This window comes from Carcharodon carcharias, chromosome 3, assembly GCF_017639515.1.
Source record: "Carcharodon carcharias isolate sCarCar2 chromosome 3, sCarCar2.pri, whole genome shotgun sequence".
NCBI lineage: Eukaryota > Metazoa > Chordata > Chondrichthyes > Lamniformes > Lamnidae > Carcharodon > Carcharodon carcharias.
Genome location: NC_054469.1, coordinates 159,417,474 through 159,431,629, shown reverse-complemented (window position 1 = coordinate 159,431,629; position 14,156 = coordinate 159,417,474). Strand labels below are relative to the sequence as shown.

The 14,156-nt window shown below is 41.7% G+C and overlaps 1 protein-coding gene across 1 annotated transcript in view; it reads right to left on the bottom strand.

Moving 5' to 3' along the window:
• dnah5 (dynein, axonemal, heavy chain 5) overlaps positions 1-14,156 on the bottom strand; it is a 428,506-nt gene that overhangs the window by 136,155 nt on the left and 278,195 nt on the right. Inside the window, exon 63 of the mRNA XM_041183995.1 lies at positions 13,454-13,770. Coding sequence (XP_041039929.1) covers positions 13,454-13,770 — 317 coding nt within the window. The remainder of the gene's footprint in view (positions 1-13,453; positions 13,771-14,156) is intronic.

Below are 14,156 nucleotides of genomic sequence, written 5' to 3'. Positions count from 1 at the left end.
GTCATGATACATCTGCAACTACTGGCTGTCCAGAAAGAAATATGCCTTTGTGTGACATCTTTTATTGTGGAGAAACCGTTACATGCCAGCTTCCACGTGTCTTGACAGATTGAAACCTTGATCCAATGGCAAGGAAACCAAGATGACTGGAGCCTTTGTTCTGCTGCAGCCTTCGTCCACCAGACCAGCTGTTGAGATATTCCTTGAATTGCCTTATAATGATTTGTTTGCCAGAGCCCCGTCTGCTGAGTATTTCTAGGGTTACTAAACTGCAACTCTCAATCTGCACAATCACTTTCTCATTTCCACTTTTGATGAACTTACAAAACCTTTACTCTCTCCAATGCCAGCTGTTCACTCCAGTATGACCTGCATCTTGTCTAGACTCAAGTCCAAGAGGTCCAAACTTGAGAGGATCTAGCATACAATTAAGTTAGCCATCGATCACCAGATCTGTTTGGGCCACAGGCACTATTTTGCCTCTCTTCCCTCAGCCAAATTTGTTCACAACTGCAGCATGATTCTGGAAATAAAGATTCCTTTATTCCTTCCACAGCTTCCTTTCTCTGTTACCATCTGTCCCTTTAAACTTTTTTCTACTCTTGTTTTTAACAAGTACAAAGAACTCTTTGTTAACAAGATTGGGACCATATGTTCAGCTGACTCTCTTGCTTCCATCTTTTGACTTGCCCACCAAGCTGAACCTAACTGCTTTGACTATGGCCATGAACCTCATCATTCTCTAGTTTCTCTCCTATTCTCCCTCTGCACTTTGCCATCAGATCCCCATTCACGGTAAACACCTGACTACCCTACTTCTCGGTATAGCTTCTGCTGAGGTTCTGGAGTAGGCCATTCAGCCCCTTGAACCTATTCTACCAGATCATGGCTGATCTGTACCTTAATTCTATTCATCTACCTTGGTTCCGTAACCCTTAATACCTTTGCCTTACAAAAATCTATCAATCTGAGTTTTGAAATGTCCATCTGATCTAGATCAATAACATTTTGGGGAAGAGAGCTCCAGATTTCCAAACCCTTTGTGTGAAGGAGTGCATTCTGATATTAACTCTGAATGGGACAGTTCTAATTTTAAACTTATGTCCACTTGTGGACTCTCCCATCAGAAGAAATAGTTTCTATCTACTCCACCGATTCCTTTAAACATGTAAAAAAAAACTCAGTTATATCATCCCATGATCTCTTATATTCAAGGGAATTAGCCTAGTCTATGCAACCTATATCATAATTTAATCCTTTTAATCCTTATATTTTCCTGGTGGATTGGAGTTACATCTTCTCCAAACTAATATATCCTTCCTGAACGTAGTTCTCAGAACTGAACACAATACTCCAGAAGTGGTCTAACCAGAGCCATGGACAGCTGCAAAATAACTTGCACTCCTTTGTTTTCCAGTCGCTTTGGAGATAATAGCCAACATTCCATTAGCCTTTTAATTTTTTTTGTACCTATCCAGTAGCACTTTCAGGATTTCTGCACTAGGACGCCTAAATCTCTCTGCTCATCTGCAGTTCTTAACTTCTTTCTTTCGTGCAATGTGGATGACCTCACACTTCCCACACTGAACTCCATCTGCCACAGTTTTACCCACTCACAGTCCAACAATGCCTTTTCACAGCTTTCTGGTCTCATCTACATTTTTTACTGTGTCACCTAACTTAGGCCCAGATTTTTGCTATGATGGAGCGCCTCTCCATTGTGGCAAAAATGACGTCCAAGCCCGAAAATTTAAAGGCCTGCCACCAAACATGGCACTTCCTATTTTCAGTGGCGGCGGGGGCTGGGGGGGAGGGGGGGGCGGCAACTGGTTGGAGTCGGGCCAGGATTCATGTATGTGTGGTTTACAGAGGCAGCTGGCCATTTAAATCACCAGTTGCCTCAGCTGAAGTGGGACTTAGGTAGGCCAGGGGTGGGAAACCCGGAACGTGCAGATTAGACCAGGTAAGAGCAGGTCTGAACTTGGTCGATTTATTTGTATATCCAGGGTACCCCTTTGGATACAGTCCCAGGACAACTTTGGAAGAGGTAAGGCCTTTGTGATTGTTAAAAGTAAACATGATTGTGTGTAAAAAGTGCATAAACACATTGGAACTGTCAAAGCTGTTGAAGAATTTCCAAAGCTGTCAAAGGATACTGGGTGAATTGGCATGAAGGGGGTAAGGGTGACATGCTGGGGGGCAGGGCTGAGTTGGCACTAAGTTGGCCTAGGGCTATATAGGGCCCTGGAGATGTGGGTGAATAGGGGGTATGAGGGGCCATGGGGTGTTAGAGGAGCATGGGTTTGCATTGGGGGTATGAGGCGCCATGGATGAGTGCATGGGGGACATGAGATGGCATAGGTTTGCATGGGTGGGCATCGGGGTGAAAGGGTGAGTGAGGTACAGGCTGGAGGGCTGTTTTTTGTTTTAATCTGTTTTTTATTTAATTCATCAAAATACTGGAGCATAGAGGCAGGCCTCCCACCCAGCCTGCCTCCGCACCCCATAACTTTTATACTCGTTCAAGGGTGATGGGCCCAACTTCTCATCCAGCCCAGCGCCCCATAATGAAAGTCAGAACTGCGGGTGGTCATTTGTAAAGTTTGGGTTTGCAGAGCTGGGAGTTCTCCCGCCTCTACACACTTGACCTGGGGACAAAAATTTGGGCCTTCATGTCATCAGAAAATTTAAACATTTGGCTCTCTATTCCTTCAGCCATGTTATTGCTAAATACACTATAACCTCTCCAGAACTCTGAAATCTAGAAACAGCAAGAGCCGAATTTTTGTTTCAATGTAGAGGTACATTTCCATATGTGAGTGGCCACACTTTGAATTTTTGTGGAGGCAATCTGATTTTTCTCCATATTCCTGATTCCGTGCTATTTTCTTCTGGCCTTTTTGAAAGTCTGCTGAGATTGGGTTCCCAATTTTAGGAATCAATATTAGGTACTGTATTGTAATGTGGATGTGTATTTTTAGCATTGTGATTCATCATAGGGATTTGTCCTGCAAAGGCAAATTGACCTTCACATTGACCAGCATTGTGTAATTGTTCACATGCATTTGGTATTTTTCCAATGGAGAAAATACCATAATGCAGTGAAAAATGTTACACATCCTGTCAAGCTGTGCTGTCACCTTTTGCAGTGTGATTTAAATGGAGTTACAGCTCTGGCTGATTTAAAAACATCCTGCTTTTGACACTTGAATAAAATGTAACCACCTGCTTCTGTCCACTGATTGACAGGCACTCTGTTTTGAAATTGAAATGAACACCTTTTGTCTTTTCCATCTCAGAGAGTACTCTATTGTTTGAACAGATATGGAAATTATGAATGCTTGGCTGAGTTTCAGGTGTGAATGGGTTTCAACACAAATGTTCCATTCATCTGAGAATGAATGGCAGTTTTAAGAGGTTGTAATAACAGATTTTGTCTTTGATGTGGTTTCTGGTTTACTGAAACAAGCTAGTGGGATTACAAATATCATAAGGTCTTTTCACATCCCAGAATGCAGTTTTTCTTCTTGGTATTATAAAAGTGTGCTTGAGGGAGTCTTTTATTAGAAGGTGAGAGGTTTATTATTTTCCCAAGGTATGTAAAATATTTTCCATTAATAGTGCATGGAATCTGAGGACTGTATATAGTGGATATTGGGTGAGTGGCTATGGACGATGCATGAGGGTGATGGAGTGTGAATGGGGGATGGAGCGAAGAGGTAAGGGGTAAGGTTTAGAAGGCTTTTAAATAATGTTAGGAACTGTGCAGCTGCTGCTAAGAACTGAGCCAAGCTTTCTCACCAGCTCAATGCCCCGGCACTCCTTCCATATTGGTTCACTGTTTGCCAGCTGCACTGCGAAGCCAAACCCTGCAAGAAACGACAAAAATCCCAGGCAAAGTTGCACCACAGTTGGAAGTGCAGTTTGTAAGCTGTGAAACAGCCTGCCTTGCAAAATGCACTCCCAAGAGGAAAATCCAGTCCCTGTTGTCCAGAATTATTTTTCAGCTAGCACTGTAATTCTCAGACTTGCCACTTCTGGCACTGCAACAGTCAGGACCCACTGAATCAATGCCAGGAGGTCATGTGGTTGAGCCTGGAAGGTGAGTGGCTGCTTCAAACTTTGGCCAGGATTTTCAAGCCCTGTTGTGGCGGGTCCCACCGCAGGAGGTTCGGCAGCCCAGCCAAAAGTCCATTGACTTTCGGTGGGACTGGACAATCCTGGCGACGCGTGAGGCTGGAAAATCTCGCCCTTTATCTTTCTGCCCCTGCCTGCCTGTTGTACAGGCTCCTTATCCTGGGTTGAATACTCTGAATTGCTGGCATTGGCAACTAGACCAAAAGGGGGGCAGGGAGGGGATGGGTGGGTGGAGAGAAAGCTGATTTGTGTGTGTGTGTGTGTGTGTGTGTGGGTGTTAAAATGGGATCCTGTTGAAACCAGTTTGGGAAGCACTGGTAGAAGAAGGCACAAATTAGGTAAGAACTTGAGGTAGCTCCAAGTATTTCCAAATGTATACTATGAATGCATTGGGATTTACAAACCTTAAAAAGCATTTATAAAGGATTGTAATGCTTAACGGTCAACGATGCTCAATTTTATTCTGAAACCCTGTGCATTAGTGGATCAGCCCGTATGTTTTATGTCTCAGGTACATATTTACATCCAGTTCATAAACTTTTGGTTAGGCATTCTAATGTTATTCTATAATCCAGAAAATTATGTAATGCAGTATGGTCCCAAGCATTCTGGACTGGAGAGGCCACAGAGTATAGTGAAAAGCTGAGGCCTCAGTACAGATCTCTGAGTAACACCGCTGGTCACATTCTGCTGCTTGAGTACATACCAATTATTCTTAGTTCTGTCTCCTCCCCTAATCAATTCCATTACATATCTCTCCGTTGACTTCAGAACATAAGAAACAGAAGCAGTGAACCACACAGCCCCTCAAGCCTGTTTCACTATTCAATACAGTGTTAGCTGATCTGCTTCAACTCCTCTTTCCTGCCTGTTTCCCTTATCCCTTGATTTCCTGAGACACCAAAAATCTATCTATCTCAGCTTTAAATATATTCAATGATGAAGCATCCATGACTCTCTGGGGTAGACAATTCCAAAGATTCACAACTCTAAGTGAAGAAACTTTTCCTCATCTCAGTCATAAATAATTGACCCCTTATTTTCAGAATATGACCCACATGTTCTGGATTCCCCAGCCAGTGGAAACAACTTCTCAGGACAGGTTTTCCCGTCGGCGCACTAAGTGCGTGGCAGGTGGGAAAAGCGGCCTTTTTCCTGCTGGTTGCAATGGTGTGTTTTCGCACTGTATTGCCCACTTCCCACCTCACTAAATATGCATCAGCTGGAAACACATCGTATCACGGGCTGACAACTTCTGATTCGTCCGCCCCACCGTGACTTCACTGGGTTGTCGCTCCGGGTACCACACTGTTTTTGCCATATATTAATTTTCTTTACTCTCTTTCATAGACACCTCTGGCAAGCGCCTCAGGGAGACCATGAACCAGCCCATCAGCTCAAGCCCTGAGGACAGCTTGGATGATGATCCTGAATAAAGTAGTGGAGTAGACCTGTCAAAGCGCTCACCCACACGCTCCACCAGCACAGACACACATCCCAGTGGAACCTTGTTCGAGAGCAGGCTTGGGGGCACAATCTGCTGATCACAGCATACAATATGGTCCAGAAGGCAGAGGCAGGGGCTTCCAAGGTCACTGACACTCGGAGGACTGCTGGAGACCAGGATTCTGCTGAGTCTGAGTCAGATGATGAACTCGGTCCTAACTCAGTTGGTGGATCTACATCGGCAATCAGGGAATATCAGGAAGCGTTGTCAGCTGCATTCCAGAGATTGCAATAGACGATGGAGGAGACCTTTGGGTTCAATCTGAGATTATACTGCTGGCATGCCAGCGCACCGAGGTCAACATTGGTATTAGCGGCTGCCACGGAGACCTTGGTCTAGGACATAGCGCCTGAGCTGCTGCAGGAGTTGCACTCCATTGCTGTTGGCATTGCAAGTGCAGTGGCTATGCAAGAGGAGGCCAGGGCACCTCAATCTCACTCCAGCTAATGCCACTTCTCCTCAAGGAGCCAGCCAGGCGCCCTCAGGCACCCATTGGGATGAGGACCAGCAGCTGGTCACCTAAGCACATCCATTCAGGTGACTCTGGGAGTGTCCAGCTGATCCCAACCCCCTCTTCCTGTGACTCCATCGCTTCAAATTCCATAGGCCGAGGAGCCCCACAGCAGGAGACCAAAAGCAGGCAGGAGCCCTCTAGAGGACAAAGTCATCACAGACAGCAGAGCACAGTAGTCAGCAGGCTGCCTCTACCTCCGTTGTGGAAATCGGGGATGCACCAAAATGTAGTGGTAGGGTTCAGAAGAGAAGGAAATATTAGGAGCACAGCAGTGGCACGGGTGTTCACCACTCTTACATACTTCCCTCCACTGTAAATAGAATGGCACCCATTTCACATTTCTGCTTGTGTATGCTTCCCCTTAATGCTAAGTTAGTCAATCAGACGTAGCACCATGGTCCCTTCCTCCACTTATCGCAGATGTCACTATCATGCGCCTCTGTTCAATGTTGTGTGCATCCATCTCACCAGTGTTTGTCCGTGCTCAGCTCAGTGCCAACATTGGTGATGCCTCACCCTTGGTGTAAAGTGTTCTTGTGGAAAGCACCTCGGTCACATACTTTGCAGAGTCATGTCATCATCATACTTGGCTGTGTAAGATTGAGGCTGAGGTGTTCACTCAATTCGTCTGCATTTTTGAAAGGTGGAGGTATATTGTAGAAGGATAGGCGCGGAATTCCATGTTCTCTCTGTCATCCGGCAGCATTTACAATCTATGAGCCCATACTCCTTTCTGCCTTGCATGGCACTCCAGGCGTACATCTGCTAAGCTCACCAAGTGTGAGCACCTTCCCACCTCAATGTGCCGGAGATCTGCTCATTGTAGCCGCATTATTGTCCTGGCCCTTGAAGCTACAACATTGAGCATTTGATTCCCACCTTGTAGTTGTCTGTATTGCATCTACAAGGCTCTTGTCGCAATGTAGGGATGCAGCACTGGACCGAAAGTTCAGCTTAATGTCCCCTCACCTAAACATCCGCTGAAGTCAGCAGTGATAAATCCAAATGGTAATGTGTTACAGTCAATGGAGCCTTTGAGCATGCTCTTGATGTGCTTACGTTAGCTTGATGAGAAGACAACATTGAGGGCAGCAATGGGCTAGGAGCAAGGGTGTAATGAAGTTGATCTGTGCTCTTTATTTTCAATGAAGCATAACCTTGAGGGGTCCATGGTGTGTTTGCTTTTTCAAGTTCGCAAGGGCCAGGGCTGTTCATTAGGGGAGGCTGTTTGTATTCAAGAGGAGGAATTTTGATGTCTGTCAGGCATCAGGCATTTGATGTCTGTCTGTCACCATTAAAATCCATGTTTTTGTGTGTCTTATTTGTGTGTATAGGGATTTAAGAAGGGGTAGAGTTTAGGTTACAGAGTTAGAAATTAGCAGTTCATATTTCTTTCTTTTGCCACTGGTTAAAGACAATTTGTTCAATTAACAATTATTTACTTATTAAGTTTACAAACCTGGTGCTTCTATTCTGTTAACCTAAGTTAAACAATTAGTTGGGTTGATCAAACTTTTTTCACATTTGTGATGGCTTCGGGAGCAGTGGGATTTGATATTTGCAGCACACTATCCCCAGAGAGTCGTGACAAAGTTTGGGGGCTCGGGTCCAGGGTATTTTGGAACAAAAGACAACAACAATTTGGGTGCAGATTTAGTAAGTAATAAAAGCTAAAAGGAAACACCTGGTTTGTACTGTCAAAAATAAGATGGCACTGGAAACTGCTAAAGCAAGTGGAAGAGATGTCTCTGATGATTTTATAAGGGATCCAAAAAGTCAGTTTAATAGAATTGGCATGTAAATTAAGAGTAGGATTGTCTGCCAAAGCTAGGAAGGCAGAGATAATCGAAGAGATGGCACAGCATTTGAAATTGGAAGGAATACCAGAGACTGTGTTCTCCAAAGTGTGGTTCATTGGAATGGGCTCAAACTCAGATGCAAGTGAAAAAATTGGAACTAGAGACAGCACAAAAAGAAACGACATTCCAAAGGGAAAAGGCAGAAAGACAGGAGAGAGAAAGAAAACAAGAAAGCGAATTAGAAATTATGAGGTTAGAAAATGAGGAAAGAGAAAAAGACAGAGACAGAGAATTCCAGCTTAGAATGCTGGCAGTTAAAAACGAGACACCAGTAGGTGATGCAGGGCTTATTTCCAGGTCAGAACCCAATGGGGAGATGTTTATATTTGTACAAGCTCTTCCAAGGTTTGAGGAAATGATGTTGAAGCATTCTTTAGATATAAACATAGAGATAAAAACAAAAAAACTGCGGATGCTGGAAATCCAAAACAAAAACAGAATTACCTGGAAAAACTCAGCTCGAAACGTCAACTCTTTTCTTCTCCGCCGATGCTGCCAGACCTGCTGAGTTTTTCCAGGTAATTCTGTTTTTGTTTTGAAGCATTCTTTGTTTCATTTGAGAAGATATCTAAACAGATGAACTGGCCAAAGGAAAACTGAACATTGCCCATGCAGACCAAATTGATAGGTAGAGCACAGGAAATTTATACTTCACTATCAGAGGTGGTTTCTAGGGATTATGATATGATGTAAAAGGCCATTTTGAGTGCATATGAGTTGATCCCATACAGTCAAATGTTTTGAAATTTAAGGAAACAGCCTGGGCAAACTTACATTGAATTTGAAAGGGTTAAGCAAAGTAGTTTTGACAGGTGGATATGAGAACAAGGAGTTGAAACTACCTATGAAGTTCTCAGAGAAATCATTCTCTTGGAAGAATTTAAAAACTCCCTACCTCCTGTAATAAGAACTCATGTTGAAGACCAAAGGGTTGCAACTGCTAAGCAGGCAGCAGTAATGGCTGATGATTATGAGCTGATCCATAAAACTAATCCTTTTTTCCATCACCCCCATAAATTTGACAAGGATAGAAAGTGGGAGAGTGAATGGAAGGCAAGTAGCCAGGGTAAAGAATGGATAGCTGGGAATACCTTGAGATCTCCTCCCCAGATCAGGAAGGAAGGTACTGAGGGTGGGGGTGAAACTTGAGGGCCTAAGTATTTCCATTGTAATAACGTAGGACATATTCATTCAGAATTCTGGAAATTGCAATGAAATCCATGGGGCTTACTGGAGTTTGTAAGAGTGAGTTTGAAAAGGGAACTCAAAAAGAAAATGCCACTGATCAAACTGTAGCTTTAACTACAAAAAAGGGAATGGAGGTAACCATTGCTGTGAATGCAAGTGAAGTGAATAAGGTATGAGAGATATAAAGGGTTTTTGTCTAAAGGAAAGATCACCCCTTTTTCATCAAGTGATGCATAACTATATTAAGGAACACAGGAGCTACTCAAACTATTTTGCTGGAGGAGGACCTAGTTTTCCCTCCAGAGAGTTCAATGAAAGTTAAAGTATTGGTAAACAGGATAATAGTATAGATAATAGATAAGAGTATATCCTCGTTCAATTGTACAGAGTACAATTGGAGTGTGATTTGTTGTCTGGATCGGTGGCTGTAGGAGTGGTTAAGAAATTACCCATGGATGGAGTTGATTTAGTCCTGGGGAATGATTTAGCAGGAGTGAAGGTTATAGCTTCGCCCATAATTATGGAAAGTCCAAGAGAAGCTAAAAGAAGGAGCAGTTACAAGAACAAGTTCCTGGTATTTTTCCATGATGTGTGGTGACCAGAGCTATGGCTAAACAAAGTCTATCACCAGAGGTCAAAGTAATATCACGAGCAGATGTTAGAGTAGCCAAAACTTTCTTTACCCAGAACGAAAGCAGGACATCAGTAAATCCTTACAATCATGGATATGACAACCCGATTTCCAGAAGCTATTCCTTTAAGGACAATTACAGCTAAGCTTGTAGTGGAAAAGTTAACTCCATTTTTCACTCGTTATGGCCTACCAATTGAAATAGAATCTGACCAAGGTCCGAACTTTATGTCTAAAATTTTCCACAGCATAATCAGCAGTTTGGGTATCAAACAAATAAAGTAAAAACAAATAAACAAACAAATAGCTTTCCTATTTCTACTTAGTTCTGTTGAAGGGTCATGAGGACTCGAAACGTCAATTTTGTTCTTCTCCGCCAATGCTGCCAGACCTGCTGAGTTTTTCCAGGTATTTCTGTTTTTGTTTTGAAACAAATAAAGTCTATTGCCTATCATCTAAAGACAGATGGGAGCTTTAGAGAGATATCATCAGACTCTCAAAACCATGAATAAGACCAATTGCCATGAATACCCAAAGGATTGGGACAAAGGATTAGATTTCTTACTATTTGCTACCAGAAATTCTCCAAATTAATCTACTGGATTTAGTCCATTGGAATTGATCTATGGTCATGAAATAAGAGGTCCATTAAAAGTTCCTAAAGCAGAAAGACGAATCCTCCATGTTGGATTATGTGTCCATGTTTCTAGGAAGATTCACAGGAGCATGTAAAGTAGCACAAGAAATCATGAGATTTTTGGGAATGTGAGGGTTTTATCGGAGGTTTGTGCCTAACTTCAGCGCAATAGCTGTACTTCTCATCAATTTGTTAAGAAAACAGGCAAAAGTGGTATGGTCAGCAGGATGCCAAGCAGCCTTTGAAAAGCTGAAGGCAATCTTAATAAATGAACCAGTGTTGGCCATCCCTGACTTTACCAAATCTTTTAAAATGGCAATTGATGCTATTGACTTGGGGGTAGGTGCAGTACTATTACACGATGATAAATTAGGGATAGAGAAGCCAGTGGGGTACTTTCCAAGAAACTAAATCAATATCAGAGGAAGTACTCTACAGTAGAAAAAGAAACTCTCGCAGTGTTGTTGTCTCTTCAACACTTTGAAGTTTAAGTCCAACACGATAACAAAAGAAACACTAATCTACACTGCCCATAATCCATTGGCATTCATTGAACACTCAAAAGGCAAGACTGTTCAAATGGAGTCTATTGTCTCAACCATTCAATGTAAAGATTGTTCGCATTGCCAGCAAAGATAATGTGATCGCTGATACATTGCCCCAGGTATAAAATACTAAAATAAGTTAAAGGGGTAAGAAATGCTGAAGGTTGTATAAGGGGGAAGGAAAGTTGAATGGAAGTAAGTCTTATGTTTTGTTGTCCATGTGCCACATACCTTATGATGAAACTCATTTTTGAAATGGTGTTTCATTTCTTTCAAGGGTGGAGGCATGTAAAGAACATCTCTTTTTATTTCTGATGGACTGTGGATTAAACTTACAAAGGCAGCAGTTTGAAACACATGCCTACTGGAACAGTGTGAGGGACATTTACAATGTTGCTGGAACAGAGCGTGCCATGAAAGACAGGATGGTGCCAGGGAGGAGTCTGGTCTAATGGGGAACTGCCTGGCAACAATGTTTTAATTGGCGCCTAACCAGGTGACCAGGGTTTGTCTGAGAGCAGTGCAGCAGAATAGCTCCTAGCCTGAAACCAAAAAGATCTAAAACCTGTCTCCTGTGTGTGTCAGATTCCAGTAATTCTACAATAATAGCCAGCTTGCTTTTTCTCCTCATATTTCTATAATCTGCTCTCTCTCTCTGAAAATCCCTGTCAAGAGGCATAGGAAAATCACCATTAGAGACATTGAAAGGCAAGTGCTCAACCAATGAAACAAAGACTTAAAGTGCTGGAAGACTACCTTGTGTCATCAACAAAGGACTGAAAGGAAATTGGAAGATATTAATCAAAATCAATCCATCGAATCCTGCATTCCAGAATTGGTGCTATTGCACTGCTTTATCCCACCCTTAAAATCCATGTTTTTGTGTGCCTTATGTGTCTCTGTGTGTGTATAGGAATTTAAGGAGGGATAGAATTTCGGTTATAGAATTAGTAGTTAGCAGTTCATATTTCTTTCTTTTGCCACTGGTTAAAGACAATGTGTTCAATAAACAGCTATTTACTTATTAAATTTACAAACCTGGTGCTTGTGCTCTGTTAACCTAAATTAAACAATTAGGAGGACTGATCAAACTTTTTTCACATTTGTCACGGCTTGGGGAGCAGTGAGGTTTGATATTGCAGCGCATCCAATGAGTCATAACGCTGTAAGGTAATTTTTTTTTTGTACGATTACTCATTATGACTGTTGTTAATTGTTTTTAAATGAAGAATTAATGAAAAAAAATTGGATATATAACTCTTGGGCTCTTCATCTAAGTCATTAACATAGAGTATTCAAAAACTGAGGCCAAAGCATTGATCCTTGCAGCACTCCACTAATTAGAGCCTGCCAATTTGAAAATGTCCTGTCTATCTCTGCTGTTTACTTCCTATCTGTTAACCAATCTTCCATCCACACTAATATATTATCTCCAACTCCATGAACCCTTATATTGTGTATTAACTTTTTATGTGGCACCTTATCAAATGACTTTTAGTTTTTAGCATTTCATGATGACTGTTATCATGCTAACTGGCCTGTCATTCCCAATATTTTCTCTCCCTCCCTTCTTAAATACCAGTGTTACATTTGCTAACTTGAAATCCATTAGGACTGTTCTATGATATAGAGATTTTTTTAAAAAATCATAACCAGTGTATCCATTATTTCTGTAGCTCAGTCTTTTCAAACCCTAGGTTGTAGGCCTCAGCTCCTAAGGATTTAGTGGCTTTTAGTCCCTTATGTTTCTCCAATACCTTTTACCTGCTGATATTAATTATCTTAAATTTCTAACTCTGATAGCCCTTGGCTACCCTCTAGCTCTGATATGTAATTGTGTCTTGTACTGCGAAGGCTGACACAAAGTGTGTTCAACGTCTCTGCCATTTCCTCATTGCCCATGATAAATTCTTCTTTCTCTGCCCCAAAGGGACTAATGTTTGCTTTAACTACTTTCCTCCTTTTAATATACTTGCAAAAGCTCTTACAATCTGACCTCAATGGAGAGCGATGTACAATGGGTTATCAACTCATCACTGACCACTATTTTACAATATTGCAGTGTCAAAATCTATCCCATCGTACATCATAATCTTGTTTATTTATAATCTAATTTATGTGTTGTGTGTTTGTAATGTTATAAATTTTACTTTTAGTGGTAAATATAGTGGGTGGGTAGATAATCTACATGACCTCAAAATTGTTTTTTAAGGAACATGGCTGGTTTATGAAGAATTGGATTTTTTGGAAGAGTGAATTTTGTTTTTTTTTTAATTTTTAGCTTTAGCGAATTTTCCATTTAAGTTAAGTGACATGATCCACACACTACACTTGTTTAACATGCACCAGATGCAAAATTTTCAATGATATAGATAGATAAAGCACATGTGGTAAACCAACTGTTCTCAGGGAAAAGAGAAAGAACACTAAAATACCTGAAGTTCATTCTTAACCTCTTTATTTTTTATCCATATCTTGCCCTGGTTTTGTGGATCAATCAGCAAGGGGTATCGAGCTGCTTTGGTGACGATGATTCCATTCTGGATGGACAATTCATCATTTGGCAAGCCTTGTAAATTCCATTCACCAGTTGTGGGGATGTCAATTAGCATTTCTGTAAGGTTCAAGTTGCTGGCAAAGGGAATCTTACGAGTTTTCATTTCTTTCTCCCAATCTCTCAGCAGCAAATTACGGAATTCTTGGTTAAAGGGCCCTGAATATGACAAAAAGGCAGTGGCCAATAATACATCACCTGAAACAGAAAACCAAAAACAGAAAAGCATTAGCAGTTCAGGCTCTTAGCTTAATGTCTCAAGCTATATTAAAAGCTTCAGAGTTCTTTTGCACTTCTGAGAGAAGGAAAGCAACAGACTTTGTGAATGTGGAGAGAACTGGGTTTGTGGGGGAGAATGTAAGATAAGCACCAAAGAAAAAAAAGACTTGCATTTATATACCATCTTTCACTACTTCAGGATGTGCCAAAGTGTTTTACAGCCAATGAACTGTAGTAATTGTTGTATTATAGGAAATGTGTAGAAAATCTGTACACAGGCAGAAAAGATGACAAGATAATTTGTTTTTTTTAGTGACGTTAAGAGATAAGTATTGGCCAGGACTCCAGGGATGACTCCATGCTCT